General features: G+C 36.9%; 2 protein-coding genes across 3 annotated transcripts; one reads left to right on the top strand and one right to left on the bottom strand.

The window, feature by feature from the left end:
- Positions 1-5,646: 5,646 nt before the first annotated feature.
- LOC146649288 (uncharacterized) lies at positions 5,647-9,985 on the bottom strand. Of its 2 annotated transcripts, none has more exons than XM_085386623.1 (8): positions 9,789-9,985; positions 9,613-9,698; positions 9,070-9,206; positions 8,556-8,615; positions 8,014-8,252; positions 7,753-7,900; positions 6,995-7,104; positions 5,647-6,554 (listed from the first exon to the last, which is right to left on the bottom strand). In XM_085386623.1, the coding sequence occupies exons 1-8, from the start codon at positions 9,969-9,971 to the stop codon at positions 6,243-6,245; spliced, it is 1,275 nt and encodes a 424-aa protein (XP_085242749.1). In that variant the 5' UTR covers positions 9,972-9,985; the 3' UTR covers positions 5,647-6,242. The 2 variants fall into 2 exon arrangements, with proteins under 2 accessions (XP_085242749.1, XP_085242750.1); XM_085386624.1 differs by having other exon boundaries at positions 9,082-9,206.
- A 1,509-nt stretch (positions 9,986-11,494) lies between these two features.
- On the top strand, positions 11,495-16,348 carry LOC146649287 (uncharacterized). Its single transcript, XM_085387572.1, has 4 exons — positions 11,495-11,924; positions 13,750-13,851; positions 14,941-16,159; positions 16,344-16,348. The coding sequence occupies exons 1-4, from the start codon at positions 11,595-11,597 to the stop codon at positions 16,346-16,348; spliced, it is 1,656 nt and encodes a 551-aa protein (XP_085243698.1). The 5' UTR covers positions 11,495-11,594.
- Positions 16,349-16,680: the final 332 nt, after the last annotated feature.

Raw genomic sequence — 16,680 nt, 5'->3', positions numbered from 1 at the left:
ATGAGTAGGGGTCTCTTTTTTTCCTCTTGTACTTTCCCCACTGTACTTGTACTTCCCCGTACACTGTGGTGTACGGGGCGATCGTAGCTCAAGAGTTGGGAGTTCGCCTTGTAATCGGAAGGTTGCCGGTTCGAGCCCCGGCTTGGATAGTCTCGGTCGTTGTGTCCTTGGGCAAGACACTTCACCCGTTGCCTACTGATGGTGGTCAGAGGGCCCGGTGGCGCCAGTGTCCGGCAGCCTCGCCTCTGTCAGTGCGCCCCAGGGTGGCTGTGGCTACAATGTAGCTTGCCATCACCAGTGTGTGAATGTGTGTGTGAATGGGTGGATGACTGGATATGTAAAGCGCTTTGGGGTCCTTAGGGACTAGTAAAGCGCTATATAAATACAGGCCATTTACATTTCAATGTTTTTTTCTCTGATTCTACCAATCTCCGACCTGTATCCCCATGTAATGTTTGTGCTATATGTGTAAGGTCGGGGGGGGTCCCATTTCACTGCAGGGCAACCTGCATGTGACAAATAAAGCTTTGATTGGTATTCTTATTGCTTTGCAAGCTCCAGGTTATGGACTGCTGTCCTGACAAAATGTCTTCATGCAATTTAACTTCATTATTTCTTCAATTGTCGCAAGGTGTCATGGGCTCGAGAACGCAGTGGAAAAACATGAGACTACCACCTCCATGCTTAATACTTAGGAGCAGGTTTTCTTGGAGTGCAGTGGTTTCCTTACTGTTTTCATCCTATTTGTGCAGATGTCTGCAGGTGTTTTGCTGCTACCTCTTTTGGGATTGAAGCCTTGGGATGATCTCTGCAGTATGTCTCAAATGCAGAGGAGCAGCAGCCCTAAATTACACCTAATTTACAGACAATTTGGCTCATTGTAGACTGATGAACATTCATGTCACTGTAGTTTTTCTCGCCTGTCCCACTTCTTTTCATCACAGTAATGCTTCTAAGGTCCTGTGAAAGCTGTCGCAAACAAGGCATGTTAAATGCCAAGCAGGTTTCCTTAAGAGGTGCAGACTTTGCTTGCCTTTATTTACAGGAATGAAACCTCCTGCAGCCCACACTTCAAATTTCATGTCTTAAATCTGAACACCAAGCAAGCAATTTATTTTTTATAGCACTTTCAAAACAACTCCCACCTGAACACAAAGTGCTGTACACTTGACATGCCAGAAATGATACATTGAATAAGTTAAAAAATAAAAGATAAAGATAAAAAAAATTTTAAAAGATGATAATTAAAATGACATTTAAAATAATAAAATTCAACCACAAATAGCAAATAAATAAATAAAATAGTATAAAATGGTAATTAGAATAACATTTAAAATAAATAAAATCAGCACAGATTAAAACAACAAAATCAGGGTCATATGCCAAGGAGTAAAAATAGGTTTTAAGACGTGTTTTAAAAGTTGACAGTGAAGGGGCCTCTCTAATGTGCTGGGGCAGATTGTTCCAGAGATTTGGAGCAGCAATAGAGAAGGCCCTGTCCCCTCTGAGCTTTCTCTTGGACCTGAGCTTCCCTCTCTCACCCTGTTGGACAACATCTACAGCCCGTTCTCACTCCCGAGGCGTAACATGTTGACGTTTTGTCACGTCCCGCGGCGTTCCTGAGGAACGCGAAAGGAGACCTTTGGCGTTCTTATGGTACGCAGCGGGTTATGGCTGGAATCCAGTGCAATGAAGCTCCCGCGGTAATAGACGTTCCAGCCCTGTATTCCAGCCCTAAACCTAACCTTATTCCCAGCCCTAACCATAACCTTATTCCTGATCTTAACCAGGACTATAATGATGTTAAATAGCGTGTTTCTAAGCGATTTGAAGAAAAAGAGCGAACATGTGTAGATGGAGTCCAGGCGGTTCTCATATTTCCTCTTTTTTCCGAGGTCATCATTTAGGAACGTGGTGGGTAGCCGAAAACGTAATATGTTGACGATTTGTCACCTAGCGTATGTTACGCTTTGGGAGTGAGAACGTGTTGTCTGTACATTCTAATTCCGTTGTTTTCATTCAAACTCTGGTCTGTACATTCTAATTCCGTTGTTTTCATTCAAACTCTATTCTGTACATTCTAATTCCGTTGTTTTCATTCAAATTCCGTTGTTTTCATTCAAATTCCACTGTTTTGATTCAAATTCTGTTCTGTACATTCTACTTCAGTTGTTTTTATTCAAACTCTGTTCTGCACATTCTAATTCTGTTGTTTTCATTCAAACTCTGTTCTGTACATTCTAATTCCGTTGTTTTCATTCAAATTCCACTGTTTTGATTCAAATTCTGTTCTGTACATTCTACTTCAGTTGTTTTTATTCAAACTCTGTTCTGCACATTCTAATTCTGTTGTTTTCATTCAAATTCTGTTCTGTACATTCTAATTCCGTTGTTTTCATTCAAACTCTGTTCTGTACATTCTAATTCCGTTGTTTTCATTCAAATTCCGTTGTTTTCATTCAAATTCCACTGTTTTGATTCAAATTCTGTTCTGTACATTCTACTTCAGTTGTTTTTATTCAAACTCTGTTCTGCACATTCTAATTCTGTTGTTTTCATTCAAACTCTGTTCTGTACATTCTAATTCCGTTGTTTTCATTCAAATTCCGTTGTTTTCATTCAAATTCCACTGTTTTGATTCAAATTCTGTTCTGTACATTCTAATTCCGTTGTTTTCATTCAAACTCTGTTCTGTACATTCTAATTCCGTTGTTTTCATTCAAATTCCGTTGTTTTCATTCAAATTCCGTTGTTTTCATTCTAATTCTGTTGTTTTCATTCAAACTCTGTTCTGTTCATTCTAATTCCATTGTTTTCATTTAACCCTTTACAGCCGATCGGAGCGGGCACGCTCTGTTTTGCGTAACTATTTTTTAAATCCCAGTAGCACTGCAACCACGTAAGCTAGCGCAAAATTTTTTTTTGCATATGAAACCGGAGGAGTTGTACTCACATCTTATGCCATCAGCTTGTCCTAGGTCACGGTTTCCTTCCACATAAAGCTTTGCAAAAACTGCATAAAAAGCGCTTGCAGGAACAAAAACATAATATTCCAGAAACACGCTGTGCCGGTCCGATCAGCTGTTCATAACACTTCCTACGTTGGAATAGACGTCAGCGCGAACTTTTGCATTTCTGCCATTACCTGCCCGAAACCGGAAGTGATGTCATTTTCGCGGAAATGTAGTCTTTTTTACTATCAGGCCCTCAGGGCCTATACTGGTCTTTTTAAAAGTTATCTTTGACTTTATGACTTTCTGTGTCGTTTCTGGGATGCTTAGGACTCATATTGCACTGCTGGAAATAGTTTATTTTGATGCATATGCTGCTTTTTTGCAAATTTGCAGTATAATATTTATTTTCGTTTTTCCTGCAGTGTATAAAAATTGGTGTATTTCAAAAATAAAACTATGAAGACACTCAAAATAAATTTCCTGTGGTGGGAAACTATTTTGTGCAACTTTTTTGTATTTACAGTTTTGAGGGATAAGCCTCTTAAATTTCTCTAACTAGAAATATATGTTAAAAAACAAAAACGATTTTCAATTTTTTTTGTAGTTTATTGCACTTTTTTGCAATTTATGTAATTACTATGCACTTAATGAATACATATTATTAAAATCTGGGCTATAATGGTTGTATTGATGTATAGCAACTTGAAATGCTCCCAAAAATGGCTCCACAGCAGGTAAAAATATAATATAAGCTCTGGCGGACTTGGTTCTATGGTAGGTCTTAAAGGGTTAAACTCTGTTCTGTACATTCTAATTCCGTTGTTTTCATTCAAACTCCTTTCTGTACATTCTAATTCCGTTGTTTTCATTCAAACTCTGTTCTGTTCATTCTAATTCCGTTGTTTTCATTCAAACTCTGTTCTCTACATTCTAATTCTGTTGTTTTCATTCAAACTCTGTTCTGTACATTCCAATTCTGTTGTTTTCATTCAAATTCCATTGTTTTGATTCAAACTCTGTTCTCTACATTCTAATTCCGTTGTTTTCATTCAAATTTTGTTGTTTTCATTCAAATTCCATTGTTTTGATTCAAATTCTGTTCTGTACATTCTACTTTAGTTGTTTTCATTCAAATTCCATTGTTTTGATTCAAACTCTGTTCTGTTCATTCTAATTCCGTTGTTTTTTATAAAAACTCTGTTCTCTACATTCTAATTCCGTTGTTTTCATTCAAATTTTGTTGTTTTCATTCAAATTCCATTGTTTTGATTCAAACTCTGTTCTGTACATTCTAATTCCGTTGTTTTCATTCAAACTCTGTTCTGTTCATTCTAATTCCGTTGTTTTCATTCAAACTCTGTTCTGTACATTCTAATTCCGTTGTCTTCATTCAAACTCTGTTCTGTACATTCCAATTCCGTTGTTTTCATTCAAATTTTGTTGTTTTCATTCAAATTCCATTGTTTTGATTCAAATTCTCTTCTGTACATTCTAATTCCGTTGTTTTCATTCAAACTCTGTTCTGTACATTCCAATTCTGTTGTTTTCATTCAAATTCCATTGTTTTCATTCAAATTCTGTTCTGTACATTCTAATTCCGTTGTTTTCATTCAAACTCTGTTGTTTTCATTCTAATTCCGTTGTTTTCATTCAAACTCTGGTCTATACATTCCAATTCTGTTGTTTTCATTCAAATTCCATTGTTTTGATTCAAACTCTGTTCTCTACATTCTAATTCCGTTGTTTTCATTCAAATTTTGTTGTTTTCATTCAAATTCCATTGTTTTGATTCAAATTCTGTTCTGTACATTCTACTTTAGTTGTTTTCATTCAAACTCTGTTCTGTACATTCTAATTCCGTTGTTTTCATTCAAACTCTGTTCTGTTCATTCTAATTCCGTTGTTTTCATTCAAACTCTGTTCTGTACATTCTAATTCCGTTGTCTTCATTCAAACTCTGTTCTGTACATTCCAATTCCGTTGTTTTCATTCAAATTTTGTTGTTTTCATTCAAATTCTCTTCTGTACATTCTAATTCCGTTGTTTTCATTCAAACTCTGTTCTGTACACTGGAAAAAATGGCCCTCCAAAAACAAGAAAAAAAAAACTTAATACAAGTTATTTTTTGCTTGAAATAAGTGAAAAAAATCTGCCAATGGAACAAGTGAAAATTCTCTTGACAAGATTTCTTGAAATAAGACAGTGAATCAAGCCTTACGAGATCTTGAAATTAGCTGGAAAAACTCATTCTTAGCTATATTTTACTAGTGTTGTGAAGTTTTTGTGTCTCATAATAAGTTTGTGGTGCTCAAAAGTAGTATTTTCGCCTCAAAAAAAGCATTTTTTCTATAAACCTCCCAACATCATCCTCATTGTTTTCAGTGTATATAACTTGTTTTCAGTTCTAAAAACGTGACACCCATCTAGATTTAAGTCCAACACCTTACTTGAAATAAGATTAGAAATTGGCATTTCGAGACAAAATGTACTAAAGTTAGCATTCTTTTACTAGTATTAGGCAATCTTTTTTGTAATAATTCTCTATTTCTAGTGCATTTACCCCATATTCAAGACTTTTACCTACTGCTTATAAGACAAAAAAAAAAAAAAAAAAAAAAAAGAGAACTATAGACTTCAAAAGCAACAACTTTATTGATAAAACCCCATAAACAGAGGGGACTACATAAAAGAAAGCCATTTTGCAGTGACTTTTTCCCCTGCCCAATCTAACACTAAACACACCTGTAACATATGTGCATTGCACAGGCAAAGTACAGACAAACACTGCTAGGCTAAAACTCCTCAACCTGTAACGTTTATTATTACAAAGTGCTTTTAACATGAACATTTGACCACATTCTTCAAACAATACCATAACATTATCATTAAGGATGCACAGTATTTGATTTTTCAGCTATATCTAATATTTTACAGTTGTACTAGCCAATACACAATAAAGCAATTCTTACTTTTATACCAAACTAGTCAGTCTCAGCTTAGTCAATTTACTCTTTCACAGTAGAGCCTATTTTCTGAATAGTCCTCTGTCTAAACTCATTAAAAAAAAAATAAAAATCTTAAAATTAACTAAAAGCGAGGCTGTCTGCACTGCACAAACCAAACACAAAATGCCGGCATGTTAGCCAATATTATTGTGCACCCTTAATTATAACACTGGGCTAACCTGACCAAATTACAAACAAAAATCAATCACAACCAACATGGACTGTAGTAGCCGTGGAAGGAGAGAGGAAGTGCTTTCCTATAGTCCATCTGACCATATTGGCTTTACTGGCCAATAAAAGCAGTCCACTCAGCCATGCTCTTCTTGTAAGATGATGTGAGATCTCTCTCATGGATTTTGTCCAAGAGAACCTCCGTCTGTATGACGGAAAGCAGAGTGGCTACACACTTTGGGTATGTAAGGTGAAGGGTGTAATAGTAGGCCATAAGGTATAAAGCACCCTCGGTAACCAAGTCTTTTGGAAACGTGGTTATTGACACATCTCCTACCGCTAGGATGCAGTTGGATGGACTCACAATCAGGACTTGGCAGGAGAGAGGACGTTTCATCAGATAGGTATTAGGGTCTTCTTGGTCCTTTAACACATAACACGGACATACTTTTGTAAGGATGATGCACTTTTGTTTCAAACACATAACTAAAGCTAAATTACAACAAAAGTTGAGGTTCTGAGAAAACACATCTGAAATTGCTACTTTTAATTATTCTCGATGGAATTACTGTTCACATCTGTCCAGCCTTCCTGAAAAACAGAAAATCAAGGCTACATTTAATTAGGTGTCATTGAGGTGATAAAAATGTGCTACCACGTAATGCATCCATGTTTGTATTTACTGGTCACAGAGATCTAACCTGTGAGAACCCTCATTCCAAAAATGTGTTTTAGGTGCCTTTTGAAGGCTTAGAACATATAATATGTGAATATAAAATACTTTGGCACTCATCAGAAGAAGCATTTTTTAATACCGTTGTCCCAAAAAGAACAAAAACAACTACTACATTTTACACAACTCACCTCAAGGACATGCACCAGAGCCTCACTCGCATCACGTGCCCTCTTTGGAGGAGCAGAGGTGGATGGGAACAGTGATGGCAGCACATGTAGGATCTCAAGAGCCTGTTCAGCTATACAGAAGAAAGAATCATCATCTCATTACCACACTTAAACAAAATCCTCAAGATCAAAAAAAACAAAACAACAACAACAAATATTTGGCCAGTGACAACCATCGTGGATTGAAAAGGTGAACAACAAGACACTAGCACATGAAAGTTAAAGCTGTAATCCATAGTTTAAACTTGTCACAGTAACCTAAAAAATGCTAAATGGTGTAGATAATTGTTGTATACTGTGTTTACAGTAGGCTAATATGACTTATGCTTGAATGCTAACTACACCTACATTGACTTACATTGCATTAATGTTAGTCTGTAAAACTTAATGCTGAGGAGGGGAGGGGGAACAAAAAGGGATTTATCTTACATTGTATGTTGTGTAGTGAGCCTACACAACAACCTTTTCCTAAACCGGCCTGTTGGTTTGTATTTTTAGCCTTTTGTAGCGTTGAGTCTGTTTTCCCTGCGCGTAACTAGTAAAGGTGCGGCTTTCAGCTCCTTCAAGAAGGAGAGGGGGGGTGGGGGATTAGGCCTTTAAATTTTCAAATTCTCCTCCTCCTGTCCTCAGTGACATTACTTTAAGCATGTTAAAGCAGTAGTCCGTAAAGATCCAAACTATACTCTGATGACCAATAACACCAAAACATCATTGCTTACCTTTATCCATTCCCATTGGGGGCTTCAGCGTCTTTTTCCATACACCAAAAAACTGCACCTTCTGGCAGAAATCTTGCCATCTTCCCTTCAGTTCATTGATGAAGTTGGCATTTTCTTTATCCAAAATGCGATGAAGCTCCTCCATCACCTATAAAATATTCAGCATACCAATACAAACATGTCAATGCATCACTGAGGAGCAAGAAGTTGGTATGATAAACATTGTTTGGCTTGAATCACATGGATTCAACAATGACTTACATGTCCAATGTCCTTGAAGCAAGGATATGCTTCTAGAACCTTTTTGTGTCTGTCCTCCTCGCGAATAGTATTTGAATCAATGAATGCTCTTCTGGCTGAAAATTCCAAATCCAGGAGCTGAGAGACATCCTGCTGGTTTGGGTTTTTTCTTTTAAACAAAGTTTGTAGGGTCTTGTAGTGTTTGGCCAAGGTTGCTGGACAGTGGGTGTCTGGACTGTTGATATCTGCAGGCTTGTTTGCTGCAAGACACAAAATTACATAAACAATGTCTCTCACTTTAAAAAAAAAAATCTGTCATTAATTATGTCATTAAAATGACAAGTGTCTATAGACTATACTTTAATGGAGTTAAATCTTTAAAAAAAAAAAAATACAGCTCTGAACTTAACTATTAAATACTTATTCATTTTTCAAAATATTTACCATGTAAATGCCAATTTACATATGGTCATGCAATCATATACAATTATATGTAGGCACACAAGTGCACCCCTATAAAGATGTGCCCACACACACACACAGCGGCAGTTGGATGGACTCACTATTAGGACTTGGCAGGGTAGAGGGTTCTTCTTCAAGTAGGTTTTGTGCTTTCCTTTTTCCTTAAAGACATAGCAAAGAGATATTTTGTGTCAGGGTAATACACTTTAAAAATTAGTTTGGAACCTAAATTAAAAAACAGTTAAAAAGAGAAAAGCCTCTAGTGAGGCACATTGTTTTTTAAAAACATTACTTTACAGGATATACTGAGTGGTTAGAGACAGTGATGTTGCACAGACTTATACTATAAACACACCACAGTACCAAACTCTTTAAATTTATAATATACTGGCTTTTATTAATACCAATACTTTATTAACATTAATTTCCACAGAAATGTTAACAAACTGATGATAAAACAGGAAAAATGTGATGTAGTTATCATTTTCTGATGACCATTTTAAAGCCTTTTACTTCCGTCATGTCAGGACTGCCATCTTGACTCAACATGCAGGTATATTTGTTTTATTTTTTTATGATGACCACACAGTTTGTAAATGTAAAGTTGAAACTCACCTTCTAACTCACTTGTTTTACTGGCCGACTCTGGGCTGCTCCTCCCTTCTGTGGACAGATCCAGAATGATTGTTGAGTCACTTGAATCCATTTCTTCTACGTCACTTGGCTGATCAAGACATCGCCTCTTGGCAGAGCTGCGAAGATTAGTCAGTTAATCAATTAGTTATCAACTATAAACTCAATCAACTCATATCTTTATTGTATAGCCATTTTCATATATACAAAGTGTAACACAAAGTGCTTCTTCCTTTCATGCTAAAACAGGTGAGGAAACTAAAGGCAGGTCACCAAATACTTGATTGATCACATTGGATCACTTCTTTCTTTCCTTAATAAAATGCCCAAACATGATTTTAGCTTTTTTGTTTGTCCTCTATCGTTGAAATTAAAATTGTCAGGTTGTGGACAAAAGAAGACTTTTGGGGAAAAACTTTCACAACTTTCAAACATCGTACTGACTAAACAACTTATCAATTAATGAGGAAAATGAATAACAGAATTATCATAGTTAAAATTAAAATTAATTAGTTGCAGCCTTACCTCTTTGAATGTCTCCCATCTGGAGTGGCTTTTTGGGGGGATCTCACATTTTGCAGTCTTTTGTTTAGCTGTGTGTACACAGTAACCTGTATAGGACATTTAATACATTTTTCCAACCACTACTAAAATGTCCAACATGAAACACTTTGGTATTGAAGTGGATGCATTTCACTTACCCATGTATTCTTGATGCCTTGGTCCTGTAGCATAGGGTAGTACTGCACTATTCTCTTTGCCATTGCTGTAATTTCTGGTTTTGATGGGTATCTATGCGATTCTCCATCCCCTTTTGCCCTCAGGATTGCAATCATACTAGTCATGGTGTTTCGGATGAGCCGACATCTGAGCTCCTTTGACATTTTGCAGCTGCGCTCTTCACCTTTCTTCGACAACTCAAAGTATTGTTGGCGGACTTGCTCAAGCTCAGTGTCAGTGTGCAATACATATTCTGGATAGAATAACTTCACAACCTTTTCAGAACTTGTGCATTTTGAAGCAGTTGCATTTACAGTAGTGGATGTCTGTTGCTTGGGTGACTCATTAATGGAGGAGCTGGTTGAAGATTTTGAGTCATCTTGGCCAGATTCCTATAAAATAAATAATAATGAATAAAAGCAAAACGCAATTTTTGTGTGTGTGTGTGTGTGTGGGGAGAGGGGGGAATAGTGAAGAGCCATTCAACTCTGCCCACGGTTAAACTAGTTGTAATCGGACAAAAACACGACGATGCCAATTTTAAGTGGTGGTGAGTGACTGGGAAACTGACCTCCAGTACATCCTGACAGGCACGCCAGACAGCTTTTCTCCGTAAAAAGTTCTCTGGGCCTGGGAAAAGATCCTGCAAGTCTTCACGAGACAGGGTGCCCATCATTCCCTCGCTGATGTTTGCAGCTATTAACACATTGGAAGAAAAACATAGCAAGATGAAATTATGCCCTACAAAGGAAACTGCATGAGAGATGAGACTATGAAAGTTGACACTTCATTAAAATTGTGCTGAACTGAATTTTTATCCAGCTTTAGGTATTATTAAAGGAACTGAGCTTTTTGGAATGTAGTGGAGTACAGTTACTTCTTTACAAATCTACTCAAGTAAAAGTGTAAACTATAGTGCAGTAAAACTACTCTTAAGTACTTTTTTCCCCAAAAGTTAATCAATTAAATGTAAATTGGTAAATGTTACTGAGAATTATCCACCTCTAAGGATGAATAAATACACTTGCATAAGTAAAACAAATAACTACAAATGTTCCTAAAATGAGGAAATGATCACATGAAATGGAAGGTAAAAAAATTACTTAAACATCATCAACGACATTATTTATAAAATAATGTAATTTGCACACTTCCGTGTTCATACACCTATGTAAAACATAAGTCCATTTAATCTGTTTAAAAATAAATTTGCATACATTACCCTTTAAAACCGACACTGTGACCTCATCCAGTCCTTCCATGCTGTTAGCCTACTTAGCACACTAGTTAGCTTTTTTGGCGTTAGCTTGCCTCGTCCAGTCACTGTTCGGCTGCAACGTTACACAATATAAACACACCAAAACATTTAGAACTTTCGAAAGGAGTGTAATATGTACAAAAAATGAGCACTGTATAATACATTTTAACTTACTTCCAATGAAACGCGAATGCAAAGAACTCTGGGACAGTAGTGGCAGGCACGTGTCTACATGAACTTAAGATGTCCACCAGATCATTCACGACAGCCAGAAACGAAGTTCGTCTTCAATTTGCCTTACATTTCTTTGGCCCAAAAATCCTAAAAGGATGATTGATTGGTTTTTAAACCAAACAACTGTCTTTGTGCATTGCAAAATAACGTTAATTATTATAGGTTAATTAAAAAATTTTTTTACTTTATCCCCCACATTTACGACAATTTAGCAGGCGCGTTTAACCATGGTAACGAGTTATTTTACGGCACAACTGCAGCCCGCGCTACCGAATGAAACATACTAGCTTCCAACATGACTTGGCGTTGCTTTATATGCTACGTGTTTGTAGCATTGAGTCTGAGACAACTTTTGAGTCACATTAATACCATGCACAGCCGCAGCCCTGACTTTCGCGTGGTGTGTGGAATTGATGGCTGTCCGAGTGAGTACAGAGTATATAACTCTTTCTACTATCACGTAAAGCGGACACACGCGCGTCACCTTCTCGGAGTGGAAGCGGATGAGGAGGATGGATCAACCCGCCACGGTTTACCTGGAGCAGGTGAAAGGACGGCCCCAATCAACCAAACTAACGCCAGTTCTTCAGTAACTGACGAGGGCTCAAGCATCCCCGCACTAACGGTAAGTTATTTTAACAAAAGCCAGAGAAACGAGCTGCAGAAGCTGTAACATAATGTTAGCATTTACTTTGGCTGATCCAAGTACGTCCATTAAATGTGTTGTTTTTGACAGACTCATGTTGTACTTTTATTTTAACAGTGATGAGTGTCGAACTAGTTGTTTCGCTAAATTAAGTAACTCACCTGAAACGTAAATGAGAGCTGTGGCAGAAACGCAAAGCTGCAGTCTTGTCAGACTGTTTTTTTTTTTCAGTCATCCGTTCGTTCGCTCCGGTGAATGCATCCAAACTTTGCAGAAAGTCCTATTAGTTTAAAAAAAGTTGATATATTGTTGAAATACGTGTTGAAATCAGCTGGTAAAAGTCAGTCAGCTAACTGAATAGGTCGCTATCATGTTTACATATGTGTTCAAGGTCAATTTAAGCCATGTCCACACGTACACGGGTATTTTTGAAAATGGAGATTTTCCGTTTTCGTTTTAAAAAATAATCCCGTCCACACCTAAAGGCAGAAATGAAGGAAAACACTGCTAGGAACATGCCAAAGCAACAGGTGGCGATATATTCCTAACCGTGCAGAAATGTTGGCCAATCAGAAGTCTAGAAGCCTCAGTGGGAAAAAGTAAACAAAGCTGGGGCATAGAAGCAGAACCGAGTCGTATGTGTGGAGGGACAGTAACTGTGTGTGTATATGTAAGCATTTAAACAGTGCAGAGAGTAGAATTAACAGTAACAGTATTGTAGAAATTCATTTCACCGAAATAATAACGTGGCGCACAGTGTGACGTCAAAAAATGAGCACACCTTTGACACTGCGTTTTCTCCATTTTTCTGTCCACACGTAAATGCAAAAACGGAGTTTTAGAAAATATCCACCCTGGCCGGAGTTTTTAAAAATCTCCGTTTTCAGTGACCAAAAACGCCGTTTACGTGTGGACGAAAGGTGCAAACGCATAGAAAAATCTGCGTTTTCAAAAATACCCGGGTACGTGTGGACGTAGCCTAAGAGAATGACTATTAGGCAAAGCAAACCAAAATTACATGATTTGTTCAGAGTTACTGTCAAAAAAATTTTTAAACACACAAAAAAATACTCATCTTCACATTAATAGGAGCATTATAGTCAATATTACTTTTATTGTCAGTATTGGTCATTTTTTTTAAAGGTGAAACTACTAAATATAACATATTTCAAATTGTCAGTAACTTGTCCGACAGTAAATAACTGACATAACTAATTACTTTCATACAAACCAATCAGTAAGTTATTTTGTATATTTTTTAAATGAGTAATCAGTTATAAATAACTATTTGCATTTCTGAAGTAACAGTAAGACTACTGACAACATTAACTGTTACTTTTTTTTTTCTAAAACTATCTTTTGTTTTTCTTTTCTTTACCTTTTTTTTCTTAGTAACTCAGGAGGTTATGTTTTTGGTGGCATTTGTCTGACTGTTAGCAAAATAACTCAAAGTCATGGACAGATTTTAAATTTTCAGGAAATGTCACAAATGGGCCAATAAACAAGTAATTCAATTTTGGGGGTGATCAGGCATGATCAAGGAATTTAAACTATACTGTACTGAACTCTCCATGTGCTTTGCTAGTCTTATTAATCTATTATCAAGTACTGCTTTGTTTGTCATTTTAGTTGTCATTTTAAAAGCTCAAATTAAAGACATCAGTCAGTAAAAATACATCTACCTTGTACCTTATGGGCATGAATCTAGCTAACTAATGAATGCAATATTGTTTGGTGATTGCTACCTATCAATGCAATTGTTTATTTCTGTTTTAATAGATATGTTTTTGTTATTCTGTTTCAGAGTGGATTTCAAGAAGATGGAGAGGGTCACCTGAATCTTGACATTTATAAACATGCAACTGCATTTCTTCTTCAAGCCAAGGAAACCCATCGACTGACACAGGTAATTTATGCCATTAATTTTCCATTGAATTAATAATAATAATAATAATAATAATAATAATACATTTTATTTGAGGGCGCCTTTCAGAAACCCAAGGACACCTTACAAAAAACACAATTAATAAAAGGAACAATAGTCATAAAAATAAGTTAAAATTACAAAACAGAGCGTGACAACAAATAAAATCAGCATTAAAGCGAATAAGCCAGTTTAAACAGATGTGTTTTGAGCTGTGTCTTGAATGTAGAGAGGGAGTCAGTATTTCTTAGTGCAGGAGGAAGAGAGTTCCAGAGCCGAGGAGCAGAGCGACTAAAAGCTCTGTTCCCCATAGTAATGAGGTGTGAGGACGGAACAGTAAGATGAATGGCAGATGATGATCTGAGAGGGCGGGAAACAGTGGTGATATGGAGTAGGTCACACAAATATGAAGGAGCAGTTTTATGGATACATTTGTATGTAAGAAGTAAGATTTTAAAATTTATCCTGGCTTCTATGGGCAACCAGAATTGTATTTCATTGTTAGAGAACCTAAAAGCAATATGCTTAACTTATGCTTAACAGTGCTCAAGCTATAACTTGGGCACTGTTCAGACCTGGCATCTTGAATGATCTGATCATAAATGGACAGCTATAGGTATGTGAGTGAAACACCTGACATTCGAATGTGTCTCCATGTACTTCATGGGTGACCACTCAGATCTCACTCCCCCACTATATATGGAAATAGACATGTATGTTGCATCCAAAATCTGCCTATCACTATATTTCCTTAGCATGAGCTAAGAATAGAGACAACATAATACACACAACACAAATTTTCAATTTGCATTTCCACCTATGATCCGATTCCTCAAAATGCATTATAATTAAGTGAAAACAAGGTTTTAACGTTGCATAAGGCAATATTATTCTTTACAAAAAAAATTTGGGTGGTGGGGGTAACTTATTTTGCTCATTGCATCTCACTAACTTTATGTAACTGAAGGTTTCATTTTTCAAAAATTGTGTCTCTGTGAGTTTGCATGTTGACTGTGTTCTCATATGAATTTTGTAATTAAGGATTTTCCTTTGTTTTTTCCTCTTCCACAGAGAGCTGTTAACCACATCGTGAGTGGAATCCAGCAATATCAGGCCGTATTATTGGAGCACCTAAAACAACAAATGAGTGACATGATTGAGAGACATTCTGGGGACCTGGATCAACTAAAGAGTGATGCAGTGGGGGTATTTGACCAGTTTGTTGACCCTTTCACTTACATTGCTTCCACCCATTTGCAGGACAAGACCATCAAAGAACTGTTAAAACCAGTTGAACCAGAGATTATTGTCACAAAACAAACAGTCTGTTATTCGAAGCGTGGAGACTCCAGAGTTCTTGCCATTAAAGACCATTGTTTTCATTACATACCGTTGGTGAAAAGTTTGGAGCAGCTGCTATCACATCCAAGAATGCTTGCAATGATTGATGAGAGGCCAAAGCCATGCAAGGATGGCTTTCTTCATGATTTCATTGATGGAGACATTTTTAAGTGGCACCCACTGTTTATTAAAGTCCCTACAGCATTACAGTTGATTTTATATACAGATGAAATTGAACTATGCAATCCTCTTGGATCTCGGGCAAACAAGAACAAGCTGTTATTGATTTATTACACCTTAGGTAACATCAGCCCTAAGTACAGATCAAGACTTCCTGCTATTCGTCTGCTTGCCATGGTAAAATCAAAAGATCTTTCCCGTTGTGGTATAGATGAGATATTTGAGAGGATTAACCGTGACTTAATTGAGCTGTGTGATGGTGTCCAAGTTGTCACTGCAAGTGGTGAGAGGACAATTCATGGGGCACTCATGTGTGGAGACACTCTAGCTCAGCATGAAGTGGCTGGATTTAAGGAAGGAGTGGGTTTTGCCTACAGTAAATGCAGGCACTGCGAATGCCACTTTGAAGACATGCAGGAAAAATTTAATGAAGATTTTTTTGTTAAAAGGACCATGGCCAGTCATAACAGGCAATGTAATGACATTGAGAAGGCAAGTACGGACTTTCTGAAAGACAAACTAAAAATAACGTATGGTATAAACAGGAGAAGCAAGTTAACAGAATCTCCTCACGTTGATATAATCAATCAAACCCCACAAGACATCATGCATGTTATTCTTGAAGGCGTTGCCCCATATGAAATCAAATGTGTTTTAAAGAATCTTGTGCTTTCAGGGCAAATGAACTTAGATTCATTCAATAGTGCAATTTTGTGTTTCCCTTATTCTCCTGTTGATGTGAGGGATAAGCCTTGCCCCATATCTGTCAGTACACTGTCATCAAATGACAATAAATTGAAACAGTCAGCTGGGCAGATGCTGGTTTTGTTGAAGATCCTTCCATTTCTTATGGACAAAATTGGAGAAAATCATTACACACAAATGCTACGTAACATGTTAGAGATCATAAAAATTCTGTTTTCACCTATTATTGCTGTCTCAACTCTCTCCAGATTGAAGCTTTTAATAGAGCAGCATTTAAAACATTTCAAACAACTGTTTCCAGATGAAAATATTATACCTAAACAGCATTATTTACTGCATCTTCCTTCTCAGATTAAGGCTCTTGGTCCTACAGTGAGGCATATGTGTATGCGTTTTGAGTCAAAACATTGTTTCTTCAAGCAGTGGGCTCTGAAAAGTAGTTTTAAGAATATTTGTAAATCTCTTGTGAAGCACAACCAACTTTATGAATGTAGTCAGAACGTGCATGAGAAACATCCCATTTTTTCAAGTGAAGTCGACATGGGTCCAGCCAAAGAGGTGAAAAATGTTCATTATGTAGAAGGC

The sequence above is a fragment of the Rhamphochromis longiceps genome, linkage group LG17, assembly GCF_057381845.1.
Source record: "Rhamphochromis longiceps isolate RC_006_pf linkage group LG17, R_longiceps_female_GT1.1, whole genome shotgun sequence".
Lineage (NCBI taxonomy): Eukaryota > Metazoa > Chordata > Actinopteri > Cichliformes > Cichlidae > Rhamphochromis > Rhamphochromis longiceps.
Note: the sequence above shows the minus strand (reverse complement) of the source record. Positions and strands in the feature narration are given on the sequence as shown.

What these genes read in the sequence shown, in the direction of transcription:
- LOC146649288 (XM_085386623.1), bottom strand. Translation starts at nt 9,971, where the DNA reads ATGTCAAAGGAGCTCAGATGTCGGCTCATCCGAAACACCATGACTAGT. An exon ending in GATGGGAGACATTCAAAGAG is followed by an intron (nt 9,207 to 9,612) that starts GTAAGGCTGCAA and finishes TAATCTTCGCAG; the next exon opens with CTCTGCCAAGAGGCGATGTC. An exon ending in TAAAACAAGTGAGTTAGAAG is followed by an intron (nt 8,616 to 9,069) that starts GTGAGTTTCAAC and finishes TATGTCTTTAAG; the next exon opens with GAAAAAGGAAAGCACAAAAC.
- LOC146649287 (XM_085387572.1), top strand. Translation starts at nt 11,595, where the DNA reads ATGACTTGGCGTTGCTTTATATGCTACGTGTTTGTAGCATTGAGTCTG. An exon ending in CAAGCATCCCCGCACTAACG is followed by an intron (nt 11,925 to 13,749) that starts GTAAGTTATTTT and finishes ATTCTGTTTCAG; the next exon opens with AGTGGATTTCAAGAAGATGG. An exon ending in AAACCCATCGACTGACACAG is followed by an intron (nt 13,852 to 14,940) that starts GTAATTTATGCC and finishes CCTCTTCCACAG; the next exon opens with AGAGCTGTTAACCACATCGT.